Below are 20,146 nucleotides of genomic sequence, written 5' to 3' on the forward strand. Positions count from 1 at the left end.
GCCTGGGTGGCTCAGTCGGTTAAGCGTCCGGCTTCGGCTCAGGTCATGATCTCGCAGTTCATGAGTTTGCACCCCGCGTCAGGCTCTGTGCTGACAGCTTGGAGCCTGGAACCTGCTTCGGGTTCCATGTCTCCCCCTGTCTGTGCCCCTCCCATGCTCATGCTCTGTCTCTCTGTATCTCTCAATAACGAGTAAATGTTGAAAATAAATTTTTTAAAAAAGGCTTTTATCACTGTGTATAGAATCTGTAAGTTTTGTAGTTGAAACGGATTTTGAATGTCCTGCAACTTTTCATGTGGTGTGAACATATAAAAAGTGCTATATTACTAAATAGAGCTTGAATGAGTGGCGCTCTAACACTGTAAATCATATATTGGGGCGCCTGGGTGGCTTAGTCAGTTAAGCATCTGACTTTGGCTCAGGTCATGATCTCACTGTTTGTGGGTTCAAGCCCCACATCGGGCTCTGAGCTATCAGCTGGAGCCTACTTTAGATTCTGTCTCCCTCTCTCTGTCCCTCCCCAACTCACACTCTGTTTCTCACAAGTAAATAAAAACATGAATTAAAGTAGGCTCCACACCCATCATGGGGCTTAGACTCAAGAACCCTGATGTCAAGAGTCACATTGTCTACCAACTGAGCCAGCCAGGCATCCCTAGAAAGTGTATTAAATAATGTGCAAGAGAATCATATAAACTCCCTTTAGGAAAAAAAATTAAAAATACAGGTTCCTTCTTTAAGGATGATAGCTACTCTAATGTTTGACAGCAACATTGAAGGTTAAAAGGTTTCAAATTGTGAATACATTTTGGGTACTGAGTTACGTTGTGATAATCACTGGTCTTGAGGGGTGCCTGGGTGGCTCAGTTGGTTGAGCGTCCGACTCTTGATCCCAGGGTCGTGGGATCAAGCCCCGCATTGGGCTCTTCACTGAGTGTGGAGCCTACTTGGGACTATCTCTCTCCCTCTAAAAAATAAAAAGATGATAATAATCTTTGTTCTCTGAGCTCTTAACCACCTCTTCCAAAGGTTGAAAATTCTCCCCAGTGCTAATAAACCTTAAAGTTTACTAATTTTTTTTTTTTTACATTAATGACCCTTTTAGGGTGCCTGGCTGACTTAGTTGGAAGAACATGTAACTCTTGATCTCAGAGTTCTGAGTTCAAGCCCCATTTTGGGTGTGGAGCTTACTTAAAAAAAATAGACCCTTTTGACCTTTAAGTTATTTCAAATGCTTCTAAAACATTATTCAGATAATTACCTCAGTCAAAAACCAGTATGATTTTAATGGCTTTTAAAATTAGATCAGTTGAGGGGCGCCTGGGTGGCTCAGTCGGTTAAGCGGCCGACTTTGGCTCAGGTCATGATCTCACGGTCTGTGAGTTTGAGCCCCGCGTCAGGCTCTGTGCTGACAGCTCCGAGCCTGGAGCCTGTTTCAGATTCTGTGTCTCCCTCTCTCTCTGCCCCTCCCCTGTTCACACTCTGTCTCTCTCTGTCTCAAAAATAAATAAACGTTAAAAAAAATTTTTTTTAAAAACATAAAATTAGATCAGTTGATATAAAACATGCAGCAGAAAGCTTACCACCCTTTTCCTAACGATGCGTTTATTTAAAACCTGTAATAGCTCCACTTGTCTTGGAGATGGTAAAATGGACCACTGACTCGGTCCTCTTTCTACTGCAATAGAAATTCAAGTGATTGTATCCTTTTTCCTTGCGTCTTAACCATAACTCAAGTTTGACAGTTGAAGTGTTAGCTTTTACACCCGAAGGCATCGAATGCAACAGAATGAGTTAGTGGGGGGCAGGGACAGAGTGCACTGGGGAGTGTCTGTTTTCTAGCCAGCAGGAGGCCTTGGCGGCTCCTATAATCACTGAGACCACAGCAAGCTAGGATGGTGTGGGAAGCAGGGTCTGAGCAACGGGCAGCTCTCAGAGGCGGGAATTGACCTCTCCTTAGTCTCACTGAATCGCGAGGCAGGGTCACTGATACAGGCTGTCTTCTCACACTAGGGCTGCTGCATATCCCTCTTCTCAAAGGCTGAGGAGGAAAGACTGGCGCTAGGAATCTTTATACAGAATAGAAGGCAGGTCTAATTGAAGTCGAGCAGGTGGAAGTTATTAGAAAAACTACACTGTTATTGCTTACCGAGAAATCCTGCATCCAGTGCTTTTATCCCAATGGCTGTGTGACAGAGAATGTCCTAGTAAATGGTCTTCTAAAAATAGTACCAAATACTCTTTCATTCTTTCTTTTTCAAGATTACATAGTGTGCTGTAAAGTCCTTTACTTCTAAAGTGCTTATTTTAACCTTTATGTATGTATTACTGTATATAAAAATCAAATACCATACATATTTCTTATCAGCCTGTCCACATGGATCTGCTCTGATAGTAACATGAGTAACATCAATTTATTCTAGAAATGGGTTTTTTTAAGTTTTTATTTTTTTTTTCTAAGTAATCTCTCTACCCAGCATGGGGCTCAAACTGCCAACCCCGAAATCAAGAGTTGCTCCACCGACTCAGTCAGCCAGGTGCCCCATATTCTAGAAAGTTTTAAATAATGTAGTAAAAATATTAGCAAATACCATCTAAAGTTATCTAGGTCTTGCCTTCATAGTTCACGTGCCAGGAACCTCCTGACCTGGAAGAAAGCCTTGGAGAAAGTTGAAGGGGAAAGGCACCAAGTGAAGGATGTAGAATCCGATAGTTGCCTTAAGGCTTGAATGAACTATAATTTTCAGAGGTAAACTATTGGTCTGAGGGGGTAAAACCATCTGAGTTAAGTGGCTGTACATAAGGCCAAACTGAGGTAGAGAAGGTTGATGATAACAGTGGTTGGTAGGCCTCACATTTCATTCTCCTGTGGTCTGTAAAATGGAATCACAAACCATCAGAACCAAAATGAACCTGAAAGATCATATAATAACTTTCATCGCTTCAGTGAGAAAACTGAAGCTAGTTATGCTGTTGCCCAGCATCATTCAGATAGCTGGGGATAAAACTCAGGTTTCCTTATTTTTTTAAGAGAGAGAGAGCGAGGGGGACTGAGGATCTGAAGTGGGCTCTGTGCTGACAGCAGAGAGCCCTATGCGGGCTCTGACTCGTGAACCCAGAGGTCAGGTCATGACTTGAGCCAGAGTCTGCCGCTTAGCTGACTGAGCCACCCAGGCGCCCCCAGCGTTCCTTAAAAAAATTTTTTATGGAGCACTTGGGTGGCTTAGTTAAGCCTCCAACTTTTGCTTTCGGCTAAAGTCATGATCTCACAGTCAATAGATCGAGCCCCACGTCACACTTGGTGAGGAGTACAGAACCTGCTTGAGATCCTCTCTCTCTCTCTCTTTCTGCCCATCTCCCACTTGTGCTCACGTACTCCCCTCTAAATAAATAAACTTTAAAAAGTTTAAGGTTTTAAGTATACAGTTCAGTAGTGTTGAGTACATTGACATTGTGCACCCACTCTCCATAGCTCTTCTTATCTACACAACCGAAACTGTCCCCGTTAAACAACACCTCCCCATGCCTTCTCACCCTTAAATCCATCTCGTGAACTCCTCCTTCCCAGCTCCACTGAGAGGTCATTCTTTCAAGCTCACCCCCATACCCAGAGTAGCGTTCTGGAGCTCCCTCTTCGCGATTTTACCTGCTATCAGAGCATTTGTAACATTGTTTTCTGTCCTGCCCATTAGACTAAACTTTTTGAGGACAGGCACTTGATCTTATCTCTGATGCATTCTATGTTTGAGCATAGGTTTGATTATGCCCTCTAGGTTGCTTTTTAAGAAGAAAGAGATTTAAAAAAAGAAGAAGAAGGAAGAGATTAAATAATACTTTCCCTCCACCCCTAGTCAGGCATACCTCTCCAAAGCGCAAATCTCCTCCTGTCTCTCCTCCTGGCTCCCAGCGTCCTCAGGAACAAGTCCAAACTCCTTTACATGGGTGGCCAAATCTTTCTTTTTAATGTTTATTTATTTTGAGAGAGAGAGCATGAGCAGGGGATGGGCAGAGAGAGAGAAAGAGAAAGAGAAAGAGAGAAAATCCCAGGCAGGGTCTGCACGGTCAGCACAGAGTCTGATAACGGGGCTCGAGCTCCAGAACTGTGAGGTCATGACCTGAGTCGAGGTCAAGAGTTGGACGCCTAACCAACTGAGCGGCCCAGGCGCTCCATGGGTTTCCAAATCTCCATGACTGGGCCCCTGTTAACCTTCTATAGCCTCTTGTCATGCTGTTTCCCTGTGACTCTCTTCCCAAGCCTTCCCCGTGTACTTGCACGTCTGGTTCCGTCCCTCCTCCTGGAGCCAGCTTATGCCATTTCCCCTGCCTAGACACTCTTCTCCCACCGCCTCCATCCCCCAGGGACTTCTCTCTCTCTCTTTCCTAGTTAACTCCTCATCCTTTAGGACCCAGTTTAAGTATCATTTCCTCCAGGAGGCCTTCCATTTATGTGTGTGTGCACACACTCCAGCACACACTCGCACCTTTCCTGTGTTCTTGATAACACATTGTAATTGCCTTTATCCTTACGCTCTCTTATAATTTCCCGTCTACTTGTGTTTCTTGTCTATGAACGATTAGGGGCCTGGGGCCTAGATATGTTAATTATTGTATCTCTAGTCCCTAGAACCTAGTTAAGTGTTGAGTAAATATTTATTGAATGAAACAACCACTGTTTCCCAGACTTGTTTTCAAAATAGTATTCCCCAGCATGTTAAAAGGAATGTGGTGACAAAGGAGCTCTGTAGTTAAATAGGGACATGCATTGTGATTCTCTAAGAGGGGACATACGCTGTGTTGTACTGTCCTGTACTTCATAGCAGTGGTTCCCAATCTCCAGTGTGTGCAAGCCCGGAAATTGTTGTTGTATAAAACCGTATCTGTTTCTTTTTGCATGCTTTAATTTCAGAACAAAATAAAAAATAAAACCAACCCTAGAAATTTTAGATTTAGTGAATGGAGCCTAGCAATCTAGTGTTTTAAAATGCCCTGGGGCGCCTGGGTGGCTCAGTCAGTTAAGTGTCAGACTCTTGATTTCTGCTCAGGTCATAATTTCACGGTTCAGTGGGATCGAGCCCCACGTCTGGCTCTGCGCTGATGGCACGGGGCCCGCTTGGGATTCTCTCTCCCTCCCTTCCTCTCTGCTCTTCCCCTGCTCAAGCTTTCTCTCTCTTTCAAAATAGAAGAAACATTTTTTAAAAATGCCCCAAGTGATTCTCATGTGAGGCCAGATTTGGAAACCACACGTATACAAAGATTGTTAAAATACGTAATGCCTTTGGAATAGTGTCTAGCACATAGTAATAAGTACTGTATTATTGTTAACTGCTGCCATCATTGAGGTTGTGGTCATTACAGTTACTATGGCCACAAAACACATTTTTGTAACATATTTAACATTTCACAAAACCTAGTTTGGGAAAAGCTGAATTAAGCAAGTACCTTAGTGCCACCTGTGTGCTGATGTCACCCAGATCTCTGTCTCTAGCCCTGACTTGAGACCTCAAAACATGGCTGTCCAGTGACATTTTATGTACGGATGCCCTGCAGACATCTCAAAAATAACTTGAAAAATGCCAAGCCAGTACCTCCTTCTAGATTTCCTTTTGGCATTCCCATCCCCTTGCCAGCCACACTAGAAGTCTTACAATCAACCCGTTTCATATCCCCCCCCCCCCCCGGCCATCTAGTCAATCACCACATCCTCCTAGTCTCACTTCAGAAGTGTCCCTCAGACCCATCCATCCGCTTCCGCTTCCGGGGTGAGCCGTAGCCTTTCCATGTGTCCCTTCTTTTACTTCACCCTCGCTTCTCTGCCGGACAAGTCGCCGGCCGTGTGTAAATGTCACTCTTCCACATCACCCAGGTCCCCACCGCGCAGCCACCAGCCCAGGAAGCCCTCCCCGGTGCATCTGAACAGAAGAACTTGGCCTCTCATCTTGTCCCAGAGTCCTTTATACATAGTTTATTATAGCACTTATCACTCTGTATTTTGTGCTTCCCTGCACAGCCTCCGCTCCCGTCCTTCTCTCCGCCTGGCACACCAGCTACTCAGGAACAGGTGTCCCACGTGAGTCCTCCTGTCTCCCAGCACCTGATTGGTGCCTGGCACGTAGTAGGGGTTCATGTTGTTTCAGTCAATGTCGGCAGCTGAGGAAGTCTAAAATTAACCCATTTCTTTTCTCTTTGTGCAGAGATTAGTGCCGAAGAGCAGCTAAGGCTCCTGCAAGAGGAGAAGCTTTGCAAAATCTGTATGGATAGAAATATTGCTGTGGTTTTTATTCCTTGTGGACATCTGGTCACTTGTAAACAATGTGCTGAAGCAGTTGACAAATGTCCCATGTGCTACACAATCATTACTTTCAAGCAAAAAATTTTTATGTCTTAATCTAACTCTACAGTTAGGCGCATTATGTTCTTCTCATTACCCTGATTGAGTGTGTGATGTGAACCGACTTTAAGTAATCAGCATTGAATGCCATTAACATTTGCTACCAAGTAGACAAAATGTAAAGTACGCTGCTCTAGTTTGTAATCTAAAATATGAATTTCTGGATTGGATTTGGGGGAGATATTAGCTATGTTATATATCTTATTTTTTTTACTGTTATTGAAAACTAGACTAAGCATCATATTGTAACTGACTGCAGTGTGTATTTGTAGTACACTAACTTGGTTTCTAAGTGTAAGTGAATTAATCAACTGAATTTCTCATTCTTTTCATATAGGCTTAACAAATGGAGCATTCTGTGTAAACGTGGAGATTAGAGTTAATCTCCCCAATCACATAATTTGTTTTGTGTGAAAAAGGAATGAACTGTTCCACACTGGTGGAAAGATAGAGATTATTTTTAGACGTTTGTCTTTGTGTTTTAGGATTCTGTCCATTCTCTTTTAAAATTACACACACGTGCTTGGGTGGGTGATTTTAAAAAATGATTTTGCCATTGTCAAAAGGGTATTTAAGGATAGAATAGCATGTAGCCAACACGTACTGACATGGAAAGATGTCAGAGCTACATTAAGTGTAAAATGAAGTGGCAAAACACTATGTATAGAATGCGCCAGATGAAAGTGTGTGTGTTTTGTATTTGTATAGAACAAAAGATTTGAAAAGATGATGCATCAAATTGTTAATTGTGGTTTCTCTTGATGGGAAGGGGTGGGTCCCCGGGGGGGGGGGGTTTGCAGGGGCCTTTCACTTTGTTTTTTTTTTTTTTTTTTTCATTTTGTTCTGTTTGAATTTTTTATAAGTATGTATTACTTTTGTAATCAGAATTTTTAGAAAGTATTTTACTGATTTAAAGGCTTAGGCATGTTCAAACGCCTGCAAAACTACTTATTGCTCAGCTTTAGTTTTTCTAATCCAGGAAGGCAGAGCAGTTAACCTTTTTGGTGCCAATGTGAAATTTAAATGTTTTTATGTTTTTTCCTGCTTTGTGGATGAAAAATATTTCTGAGTGGTAGTTTTCTGACAGGTAGACCATGTCTTCTCTTGTTTCAAAATAAATATTCCTGATTTTGTAAAATGAAATATAAAATATGTCTCAGATCTTCCAATTAATTAGTAAGGATTCAGCCTTAATCCTTGCTAGTTTAAGCCTGCCTAAGTCACTTTACTAAAAGATCTTTGTTAACCCAGTATTTTAAACATCTGTCAGCTTATGTAGGAAAAAGTAGACGCATGTTTGTACACTGCTTGTAGTTAGAGTGACAGCTTTCTGTGTTGAGGTTCCCATATCGTCTTGTATCTTAAAGTTTCATGTGCGTTTTTACTGTTAGGATAATTAAGATGTATATAGGACAAAATGTCAAGTCTTGACCTAGTTGTTTTCTTTTCTCGATTAGTAATAGTAGTGGATACTTCTGAAATGTTCTCTCAAGATCCTTAAAATCTTTTGGAAATTGTAAAATATTGACAGGAAAGCGAGAATACTTGCTTAAATCTTAAAATAAAACTTGAATAGGAGTCAATATAGATAAAAAATGGAAGTTTAACAGTGCTTCCTAGAACACCCAGGGTTTTCTTAATAGGATTCTTAAACTGACCTGTCACAGAGGTGAGTGAGGCATTTTACTGCAGAGAAACATTTGAGAGTGAAATTTCAAAGTTCTTTTTCATTGTATATTCTAAGAGAAAGAGTACCGTCGTGTTCTCCTAACCTCTGTCGATGACAATTTTCAGTGATACTCATTTAAGGCATTGCGAATTTCAGTGAGAACTTTTTAAATTAAATACTGACTGCCCTGTTCTTGTTCTGTTGTGTAAGTTCCCACTTCTTTACCTTCTGCACATCCTCTCAGGTGTAGTTATATACTCATTAAGTTAAATTTTACATATGTAGTCTAAGCTTGGGATTTAAATTATAAGGGGAGAAGAGTGTTAATGTGTTTTAAATGCATTTTCCAGAACGTGTCCGCTCCGAGGCAGGTAGTTAGTTCAATCTAGTTGTTGGCCAAGGACTGAATTGTTTTAACAAAAGGCTTTTCCTGTTCAGGGAGCCTCAGTTCATTTAAAACTCTTCTTTTTAAAACTTGTATGTTTAGAGTTAAGAAAGACCTTTTTTTTCTCCCCGTGAGCTGTGAAATGTAATGCATGAAGCTGATGTGGCTAACAAGTTTATTTTAAGAATTGTTTAGAAATGCTGTTGCTTCAGACCCTGAAATCACTCCACACTCCAACTTCGAATCAAATTTTTTTTAAAGACTTACCGACGTTTGTGTTCTCACTATAAAAAGCACTGGATCCTTTCCATCCGGTTGTGCAAAAAAAATGATTACTTGCAAGGTCACAAATACAACCAGATCCAAATCTGTGCCTCCCCTTTCCCAAAATAGGTCTCCATATTTGCATGTAGACATTCCTGTTCTGTTCTAGAGTCCACGCTAAAGATTTCGAAGTCCCCACCTATTTTACTACATTTCAGTCACGTGAAGAGTCAAGTTGTTCCGTAATAAGTAGTTATCTTTATTCGTAGTAATTTGGCGTGCTGATCAAAAGCCTTGTGTCAGTTTTTGAAAAATGGGTTTAACGTTTATAAAGTAAACTCCCAGTTTATTAATTAACGGTTTTGTATTGCCTTCACTGCTAGATTTGGATTTTTTGGGTTTGTTTTCCCTTTTAGCTAGGGGCTGAGGTGGGGTAGGGTGGGTGTAATGGGTGCGTATAATATGATTTGGCCCTGCATGTTATGATCTTGTTTTTGTTGTTACGTTATTTAAATCTTGGTGGTTCTGTTCCCGTTTTCATTCTAGTGGATAAAATTGGAATTTTGAGCTCTCTGAATGGAGACTGCCATCACGCCATTAGTTGCATGTATGGGACTCCTTAGGCCCAAATCATCGATTTGTGTCCTGATTACCCAGGTGCTGAATAGGAGGGGGAAGGGGTGGAGGAACGGGAGAGCTAGGGTAGGCTTTTCATTTCCCCTAGAGAAATAAGAAAACTAGAGGGGATATTTGACAGAGGTAGTTATTTTTAAGCCAACTCTGCTGTAAAAAAGAGCTGGGCTCTGGGGTGGCTCAGGCAGTTAAGTGTCTGGCTTTCAGTTTCGGCTCGGGTCATGATCTCACGGTTTGTGGGTTCGAGCCCCGCATCGGGCTCTCCGCTGACAGTGTGGAACCCTGCTTGGGATTCTCTGTCTCCCCCTCTCCCTGCCCCTTCCCTGCTTGCATTCTCTTCTGTCTCTCAAAAATAAATGAACATTTTTTTTAAAGATTAAAAAGAGAGAGCTATTTCTTCACCCAGCTTACAAAATTACGAGAGTTCAGGGGAGACTGTGTATGTGAAATACCTGCTACAGATGTTAATTCCCTTCCTAGCACACCCTCGCCCATCATGGGTTTGCCTTGACTCTGGAAATTTGGGCTACCACTTAGATGGTAACTCTTTCAGTGACTCTCAACTCCTCTTTTTTGGTGTTTCTCATAGTTAAGATGTAAATTATAATAAATAGGTCAAGTCCTTAAAAATATTTAAGTTCCTTTTTTAAAAAATTTGAAAAAACTATTCTTATCAAATTCAGGTGAGCTTTCCTAATAGAAACAACTGGCTTATTCCCACTTTCATAATCAGTTTCAGTTTGACTCTTGTACACTTAGCACAATGTGAATTTCATTAGCGGCCTAATAGAATCATAGAGGGTCAGAGCTAGAAGTGACCTTAGAGAGTATCTGATTCATCCCCCTCATTTCACAGGTGAGGCAGCTGAGGCTCAAAAGTGAAGTGATTTACTCAAAGCTGTATAGCTAATTAGTGGCAGCCCAGACTGGGACATAGTTTGAAGGTGAAAAACTTCAAGTTACCTCTCCTGGGAGGTCTCAGATGTTTATTTTTTCAACTCTTCTTTCTTCTATACTGTAGCTTTCACTACATATTAAATGACACTTTATGACTAATACCATAGGACAATCTTAAATACATATATCTTCAAATTGTACAATACTACATTAATGTTTTGGGTGGTAAGATTCTATTTTGATGACTAATGTTTGCAGATATGCATATAGTTTTTTTTGGCATTTACTACATTCTTATTGTGTATCATTAATGTAACATTTAAGATTACTATATAAGTATATTTTGTCATTTTCTCTATGCTTAGTAACAAATTTGCATTTTCAATTTGCTGTAATAAAGGCTTTAATGTAATTTTTATTAGAAGATTTTGCATTTTTTTCATTACTGTTATATTTTATCTAATCTGACAGAATGACAGGTTCTTATGTCATTGTATTAGTGTTGTGAATAATCATGTGAAATGTTTTGAGATAGAGTGCTATATTTGTGAATATAATTTTATGGCTTTTTTCATTTAGTAGAAACCTTTCCATCAGTATGGAAAACTAAGAAAATTGCTTTCCACTGTATAATCTGGCAGTCACCATAGATTAAAGCTTATTTTTCTGTGAATAAAACTTATTCAATAAAGCACTATTCTTTAAAATGGTACCATATTACTTTGTATTTATTTTACTTTCTCAGAAAAGCTGAAATAGCCTTCTTAAAAATAGGCAAATGAAACCCAACTATAATATATATTTTCTGCCATTGGACCAGGCATTAAGGTACACATCAAGTCATGGCATGTTAAAACAGACATCTGTTTTCGTATTAATTTGTAGAATTCTGTCTGTGCATGAAAAGCACAGTTTTGAAGATGTATAAAAACATGAACTATAGTAACACCCCCTCCCCACAAAGAGTGGCCTGTTTGTCCCAAGGGATAATATAGTCACCATAACAAATCTCGAACAAACCATTTAAATGCAGTCTACCTTTCTTCATACGTGTCAACTATACTCTCAGTGAATATTGATAAAGATGTGAATTTTCAAAGCTTTCTCTTACAGTTCAAGCCCCAAAGAAGACACCAAAAACAAAATTTTTACAAAAGCTTTCTCTTACAGAAATTTTCAAACTTACATAAAAATAGAAAGGAAAGCAGAGCTAATCCCATGGCACTCCTCATTCAGCCTCAATAAATATCAACACTTTGCCCATCTCGTTTCATCTGGGATTCCCCCATCCCCCATCCTTGGTTCACTTGCATATTCTAGAACAAATCCTAGCCATTATGTCATTTCTCCTGTAATTAGAACATTTTTTACAAACACTGAATTTTTAACTGCCCGCTATTGCTAAAGTTTAATGGACATCTACACAAGAATTAAAGGCAACTTTATTCCCCCTTTCCCCTCTTTGAAAATTAGTGTAAATAAACCCCTCAGAACTAATACTTAAAAATACTTAAAGGGGTGCCTGGATGGCTCTGATTGAGCATCCGATTCTTGATTTTGGCCCAGGTCGTGGTCCCAGGGTTGTGGAATCGAGCCCCGTTTCGTGCTCCATCCTGAGCGGGCAGCCCGCTTAGGATTCTCTCTCTCCCTCTGCCCTTCTCCCCCTATGCTTGTGCACGCTCCCTCTCCCTCTAAACATAAAATAAAAATACTTTAAAACTATGTTCTTGGGGCACCTGGCTGGCTCGGTCGGTAGAACCTGTGACTCTTGATCTCGGGGTTGTAAGTTCAAGCCCCACACTGGGTGTAGAGATTACTTCAAAGTCTTAAAAAAAACAAACCCAAAACTATGTTCTCACCATATCATTTGTAGTTTGCTTATAGATGATAGAATAAACGTGGTACTTACTGAAAGTTAGTAGGCTAGGGGCACCTGGCTGGCTCAGTCGGTAGAGCATGCGGCTCTTGATTTGAGGTCATGAGTTTAAGCCTCACATTGGGCACAGAGTTTATTTAATACAAAGAAATTGTATATATAGATGTATGTGTACATATATATATATAATGCGGTTAGTAGGCTAACTGCATGGCATATGGATGGCTTGTTCTGAAAGTGTGGTCCAGGGATCAGCATCTGTGTCAGCTAGGAGCTTGTTAGAAATGCAAATGTGTGGGCCCCATCTCAAACCTGAATCAGAAATTCTGGGGCTTGACCTAGCTTTCGGTGTTTTAACAGGCCCTCTAGGTGGTTCTGATGCAGGTTAAAGTTTGGAAATCACTGGGATATCGTAAGGGGTCCGCATCCAGAAAGAATTAAATGGCTGAAACCTGGAAATCAAATTGGTCCAGCCCTCTACAAATGACTGTCCTCCTCACCTTTCTTTTCCTTCTTAGTGCTGATCCAGTCCTGTATTTTCTCCTGGTAGCAAAACGCGACACAAAATACATCCTGAAAGTCCCTTCTGATTCTTTTCAACAAAACTTTCTTGCATACAGTACTCTTTGAATTTTATGAGTATAAATCTTCAGCCCTTTCACTGCTAAATTCAGAATAGCCCCACGCTGCCCGTGCCGTTAAACTATCCTCCAATCAAGCCGTGGAAGAGTTAAAGATTCGAAGACCCACTCGACACACTCGTAAGCACTTAGTGTGACAGCAATCACTTGAAATGGTACAGAACAGACCTGCACTTCTAGAAAGAGCCAAAGTTTCAATGAAATGTGAACAGTTACTCTGCGATGAAGTCGGAAGCCTCTCTAATGTTAATAACCAGCAGTTCGGAATTCTTTTTTCCTCTAGTGGCGTCAAGCCTGTAGAGCTGAAGAAATCCACACTCATAGGTCACTATTGGTCTCTTTAACTGTAACCAAAATTAAAGTCTTCAGGCTAGATGAAAGTCGGTGGTTTTCTGTTCTATTCCTGTGAACCGCTAATTTGCTTATAACAAATACATAAACTGGACATCTGGCTTCTATAGGTTTGGTCTGCTCAGAGGTGTTTTTTTCCCCCAATCTTATCCTGGTTGATTTGCGATTTCCAAGACGTTGTATGCAGCATAATTAATGATGACAGCATAAAAACTCTTTTGCATGGGCCTATACTTGTTAACTTTGGCTTATGAATAAATATTGGAAGGATACTGGTTCAAAACAAATAAGGAATAAAAATCTAAGAGAAACCAGACTCTGATCATTGTTTTCCCCAAAGTTTCCCAAAGGAGTTTAAATTTGAAAAAACAAAACAAAACACAGCTAGAGTATACTTAATTGAGGTTAATAGTATTTAAACAATGATCTCGCTCCAAAATCTAAGTTTCGTTTCAATAAACTTTATTGAATATTGAATAATAAACTTTATTCAATATTCGAAAGATATATTTTCCAGTAGTCTCCCCTTACTCAGTTTCCCTTTCCACGGTTTCAGTCACCTGTGGTCAACTGTGGTCTGGAAACAGATGACTCTCTTTCCGACGAATCATCAGAAGGTCAGTAACGCTACGTCACAATGCCTACGTCATTCCCCTCGCTTCGTCTCACCACATAGGCATTTTATCACCTTCCATCACAAGAAGCAGGGCGAGCACAGTACAACGAGATGTTTTGAGTGGGGAAGAAAAGATGTTTTGAGAGAGACTCCATTCACATAACTTTCATTACAGTCTATCGTTATCATTGTTCTTTATTATTAATCTCTTACTGTGCCTAAATTATAAGTTACACTTGATCATAGGTATGTAGGTGTAGGAAAAAACATAGTATATTTAGGGTTGGGTACTATCCGCAGTTTCAAGCATCAAGGACCTTGGAACGTATCCCACGCGGATAAGGGGGGACTGCTGCACATACAAAATTACGGACGTCCATTCGTTACATAAAGTTTTGCCAGTTACTTTTCTTTAAGTCTGTGCACTGCATTTCTTTAACTTTATTCCATTGCCAGGTACGAGGGATTTCTTTTTCATTCCATTAGCTTATATAAGGGGCTTTGCGTTTTTGGCTAAAGCATCAAAAATGTATTTTCTCATTAAATATTGGAATTTTGTTTGGCAGCGATTAGGCTCTGCTTCTGCCAGATTTCTGACAGTTGTATTGAGGAGCGAAGAACATATAAGTATGTTCATGAACACTTACTGATGTTTCAGAGGAACTTAAATTACTTTTTTTCCAGAGGAACTTCTTTTCAAAACAAAAGAGCCTAATTCTTCCCCATAAAATTAATCTGAATTGGAGAAGAACTTACGAAAAAGCATCTCGTTTTTTGTTGCGTAGACATTGTGCCTAGATTTCCTAGTAGAAATTTAACAAAGGCCTGTGTGAATCATTAAGAGAATGACCTAACTCATCTGGAAAAACCTGTTTTTCTTTCATCTAGGTTTTTTGTTTGTTTGTTTGTCATTTGATTATGTTATGTGACCTATAAGAATTAAGTTATGCTAAGCCTGGGTTATAAAGCAAGATTTGGTTAGGTATATAATAATAGGTAAATATTATTTATATGTATGTAATACATACATGTAAATAATATGTAAAATAAAATGTAACAAAAAGATTAATACGTGAGGGATAATAATCCCTCTCCACCTACCTCAGCAGATTGTTGCAAGGATCGTATGAGTAAACGTACATGAAAGAGCTTCAAAAAGTATAAACCTTCTCTGTAGGCCCAAGGAATCATTCCTCTAATTAGAGTTTACTGGACTAATTGTGGGTTCGTTTTACACAAAATGAAACAGTTCTGGACCAGTATCTGATTAATCAGGGATATCCAGTGATGAAATTCACTTGTAAAGTTTCGTGGTCATTTCCATGACTCTCAAAAACATTTGTATACATTATCTCAATGTCTTCCACTCTCTACACGGTTACTCCTTGTGTTTAAATCAGAAGTATATGGGTAATGGCACCGAGATAATTGGAGAAATTGGTGCTGTGTTACCATTGTGGAAATTGTATTCATAAACCCTGCCAATCAAGTGGCTCTCTAACACATCTACTCAGGCAGTCAGGTCAACTCTATTTTCTAACATGTGAAAATAAGAATGTATAAAACAGATTAAATTTAGGGACAATAAAATAATTGGTATGGTATTCTTGCACTATGGCACTGTGTCTGTCATTCATTATAGTCCTAGCATCTCTGTAATTTACAGCTAAGGAACCCCAGACATAAAGGTTATGTGACTCACCTAAATCATATGGTGATTCACCAGTCAAGCTGTTCTTCTAGGCACTGAGAATGTTTTTAGCTAATTTTTGGCATGAATTAGCTAAATTGGCTGCCTCACTGTCTGAACTTAGAGGATATATGTCCAAATCCAGGCTCCGTTTTCGATGGCAAGACCTGGCTGGCCATATGATACCAAACCAGAAAACCACATAGAAGTAATACATAGGTCTATGTAGTCCTTAGCGGCTACTCGACTAGAATTGCAAAATTTAAAGTAACTTTAAAAAAACCAAAATTTGTTTCTTTAAAAAATTTTTTTTTTACTTTGTTAATGTTAATTTATTTTTGAGAGAGAGAGACAGAGTGCGAGCAGGCAGGGTCAGAGAGAGAGGGAGACGCAGAATCCGAAGCAGGCTGCGGGCCCTGAGGTGTCAGCACAGAGCCTGACGTGGGGCTCGAACTCACCAACCGTGAGCTCATGACCTGAGCCAAAGTCGGACGCTTAACCCACTGAGCCACCCAGCCGCCCCCCAAAAGATTTTTGAAACTAAGCTCTACCCCTAATGTGGGGCTTTAACTCACGAGCCTGAGATCAAGAGTAGCATGCTCTACTGACTGAACCAGCCGGGTGCCCCCAAATGTATGTTTCTGATCTCAAAACTTTGGAAGTGAGAAAAAGAACTTTTCACTACATTGCCAAGGCAAACCTTGGAGGTCAGGAACCATGTCTTCCTAATCACTGTGTTCGAAATGACTAGCATGCTGTCTAGTCCATTAATAAGCACTGAGTTCATTTTTTTGAGTGAAGGAATGGATGAAGAAATTAATAAAGGAACCGATTGGGAAAACCTCATTTAAAAGTTGTGCATTGACAAATATAATACAATCCAGAATTCATACTGATTTTCTACAAATGTCATTCCTTCTTTTTAAAGTTTATTTATGTATTTTGACAGAGAAAGAAGGCGTGAGTGGGGGAGGGGCAGAGGGAGGGAGACAGAGAAACCCAAGCAGGCTCTGCCCCGCCCGTCAGCCAGCCGGAGGCGGGGCCCAAACTCTCAAGCCTCGAGATCGTGACTTGAGCCAAAGTCAGACGCTTAACCAACTGAGCCACCCAGGCGCCCCAAATTTCATTCCTTTTTGTGAACAAATATTAAACACCTACCGGATGCCAGGCGCTAGGGGATCCGTTCTGTCATAGAGCACCGAAGGGCAAAGGAACTGTATCTAATGCGAACTGTTTGGGGGAGGGTCTCAGCTGTTTGGGGGAGGGTCTCAGGGAAAGTGTTCTGAAGGCGGGACCCTTGAAATAGGCAAGGAGGCGGAGAAAGGGAGTTCCGCCTAGGAGAGAAGCGTGTGCAGAGCCCAGAATCAAGAAAGTCTGACCTGTCTGAAGAACTACAAATGGGGGTTTTGAATGAGAGGTTTGAGGCCACTGACTGCAAATTCTCAAGGGCGCTTCATGTGCACTAGGGGTCCTGGGGGACACGTTTAGGATATATTTCGTGTCTCCTCCTACAGATGAGACCGATTCAAGCTGGTATGATGGGCTTTGAATTTCTGAGCAGGAAACATGTTTGTTATTTTCTTTTTAATGTTTATTTTTGTGAGAGAGAGAGAGAGAGTGCGAGTGGGGGCGGGGCAGAGGGAGAGAGGGAGACACAGAATCTGAAGCAGGCCCCGGGCTCCCACCTGTCCGCACAGAGCCCGACGCGGGGCCCGAACCCACGGACCACGAGATCATGAGCTGAGCCAAAGTGGGATGCTTAACCGACTGAGCCACCCAGGTGCCCTGCCCCGTTCCATATTTTCTGAAGCAGGTTTTGTGAGGTGTGTTGGGGGATAAGGGAAAAGATATTCATTCACCAGGCAGCCATCACCTGTACGAGGCTTTTGCTGGGGCTGAATGGAATATATGAGTCTCACACAGGCACCTTTTTATTTGAAATATATATTCAAATTAAGCCACCTTGTTTCATGAGTTAGCTGAAACCTTGTGTCACTTCATTGCTGGCCTCTACCAGTGTCTCTTAATCCTGTGAAATCATGCCAACGGTGTGCATTGTTTACAGTGTACCCAGAAATTCTGGGAGGTAGTGATAGAAAATAAGACCGAGGAGGCATGGCCCTCCTGGAGTTTACAGTCTTGTTAGCAAAAAGAGATTTACATTCATCATTCACAAGATATTCCCCCATTCCAAACATAGTAAATACATGGGCCACTGGCAAACGCGGTGTTGTTTAACTCGAAATACCCAAGGAGCAAAAAAGTGTCAATACAGGGGCACCTGGGTGGCTGAGTCAGTTGAGCACCTGACTTCGGCTCAGCTCATGATCTCACAGTTCTTGGGTTCCAGCCCCGCATCGGGCTCTGTGCTGTCGTTGCAGAGCCTGCTTGGGATTCTCGCTCTCTCCTCTCTCTGATCCAACCCTACTCGAGCTTTCTCTCTCTCAAAATAAATAAATAAACAAACAAACAAACACAAAGAGCATGGGGCACCTGGGTGGCTCAGTCGGTTAAGCGTCCGACTTTGGCCCAGGTCATGATCTCGCGGTTCATGAGTTCAAGACCCACGTCGGGCTCTGTGCTGACAGCTCAGAGCCTGGAGCCTGCTCTGGACTCAGTGTCTCCCTCTCTGTCCCTCCCCCGCTTGCATTCTCTCTCTCAAAATAAACAAATACTGAAAAGAAAAACTTTTGTTAACGTTTATTTATTTTTGAGACAGAGAGAGACAGAGCATGAACGGGGGAGGGTCAGAGAGAGGGAGACACAGAATCCGAAACAGGCTCCAGGCTCTGAGCTGTCAGCACAGAGCCCGACACGGGGCTCGAACTCACAAACCGTGAGATCATGACCTGAACCGAAGTCGGCCGCTCAACCGACTGAGCCACCCAGGCACTCCTGAAAAAAATTTTTAAAAAAGAGTGTAAATACAGTGTGACAACATTGCTAGATCATGTGGTATAGCCTATCACTACAACAGGAACACGGAAGGCTAAATGAGGGTGTGAACCAATAATTAGAGTGGGTTTCATGAAAGTGGTGTGACCAGAGCTAACAGATCTATTATTGAAGGCCGTTCCAGATACTAAAACTTTATGACTGTATGTGACATATTTGTTGCTTTGTTTTGTTTTGTTCTGTATGCAAGGTTAATGACGGAGGACAAAAGGACCCACTTGGGCTGTTAAGCTCTGTAGGCTTATCTGTGTGTTCTGGCAGGTATCTTAGAGGGTATTTTAATGTATCTCCATACATTCCATTGAATAATAACTCTTCGAACAGCATTCTGTCTTAAAAGGAATTCAGCCGCCCTTGCTTCCGAACAAAAAAACAGAAGCCCACATTCGCTCAAAGCACCGCCCTAGCGTCCCCTTTTCGTTTGGAAATGGTCAATTAATTCAAATGACAAATTGGAAATAGGAGCCACTCAGCAGGTGATTCTTGGTATGACTGAAGGGGCCTGGTGACCTTTCTGACTCAGTTTCTTCCTTTGTCTGTAGGAAGCGATGGTCTCACAGAAGTGTTATGAAAACTAATTGAAGTCGGTAGCTAGCGTGCTTTGAGATTCCTGTATGAGCCCCGCTTTTTCAAGGCGCGTGATTGCACCCTGCGGTGAGTCTCTGACTGGTTCCCTCTCCTCGGTCTTTAACAGGTATTCAAAATGACCCAGCTCAGGTAGATTTTCCTTGTTCTCAAGTTACCACTACTATATTTAGCCCTGATGCCAATTGCCTTTATTTATTTGCTCATGTTTATTTATTTATGTTGAGAGACAGAGTGTGTGCATGTATGTGTGTGTGAGTGTGCAGGGGAGGGACAGAGAGAGTGAGAGAGAATCCCAAGCAGGCTTCACTTTGTCAGGGCAGAACCCCAAGCGGAGCCTGATCTCATAAACCTTGAGATCATGACCTGAGCCGAAATCACGAGTCGGTGCTTAAGCAACTGAGCCATCCAGGTGCCCCAGCAGTTGCCTTTACAATCAAATGCAGCCCACGGTAGTAGTAAGGACCCAGACTAATCCTTTGGCTTTAGGATTTTTTTTTTTAATGTTTATTTGAGCACGAGTGGGGGAGGGGCAGAAAGAGAAGGGAACAGAGGATCCGAAGAAGGCTGTGGCACAGAGCTCGAACTCACACACCGAACTGTGAGATCACGACCTGAGCCAAAGTCGGATGCTCAACTGACTGAGCCATCCAGGTGCCCCTGGCTTTAGGATTCTTAATGTCTTTCCTTCTGCGGAGTTCAGTTTTCCAGACCACTCTCTACCTACATTTGTCAATTTTCCAATCGACTCACTCATCTCCTCCCTGATAATAATCCTAAAAGGTTGTAAAAGATCATCTCAGTGGCTTCTCCAAAACCTAAAAGGACACCCTTCTTGGCTTTGCTTAATACTTGCTAATTTCTTCTATGCCTTTCTCATTCCTTCCCTCCTCCCCTCTCCCCCATTTTAATTGGCCTGTGGGAAACACACAGCAGGTGAAATTCTTTAGATGACTCCACAGCAGGAGAAGAAAAGAGATGCTAAAACCCAAATGTTGAGTTGTTGAATGGGGGGGGGGGGGGAAGGGGGGCAGGGAGAGGTGCTGGGATCGGCCAAGCAGAAAACTAGAGGGGAGATGCGAGCAAGACCGTGTGACCACATCAGAATCCTTCTGGATAGTAAGGGAAAAGCTAGAAAAAGAAAGCCAACTGAGAACACTGGAAGAAAGGACCATTGACCCCTACCCTGAGCCACC

General features: G+C 41.6%; 1 protein-coding gene across 5 annotated transcripts in view; it reads left to right on the plus strand.

Annotated features, from left to right (window-relative positions):
• LOC102957920 (X-linked inhibitor of apoptosis) overlaps positions 1-20,146 on the plus strand; it is an 86,976-nt gene that overhangs the window by 37,952 nt on the left and 28,878 nt on the right. For 3 of the 5 annotated variants that reach the window (XM_042973909.1, XM_042973910.1, XM_042973911.1), the window contains one exon: positions 6,192-6,505. In XM_042973909.1, coding sequence (XP_042829843.1) covers positions 6,192-6,385 — 194 coding nt within the window. In that variant the 3' untranslated portion in view covers positions 6,386-6,505. Of the gene's footprint in view, positions 1-6,191; positions 6,506-13,660; positions 13,818-18,907; positions 19,020-20,146 lie in introns of those variants that run through there. The other 2 variants (XR_006213363.1, XM_042973912.1) reach the window with 2 other exon arrangements.

Source organism: Panthera tigris, chromosome X (assembly GCF_018350195.1).
Source record: "Panthera tigris isolate Pti1 chromosome X, P.tigris_Pti1_mat1.1, whole genome shotgun sequence".
In the NCBI taxonomy this organism is placed as follows: domain Eukaryota; kingdom Metazoa; phylum Chordata; class Mammalia; order Carnivora; family Felidae; genus Panthera; species Panthera tigris.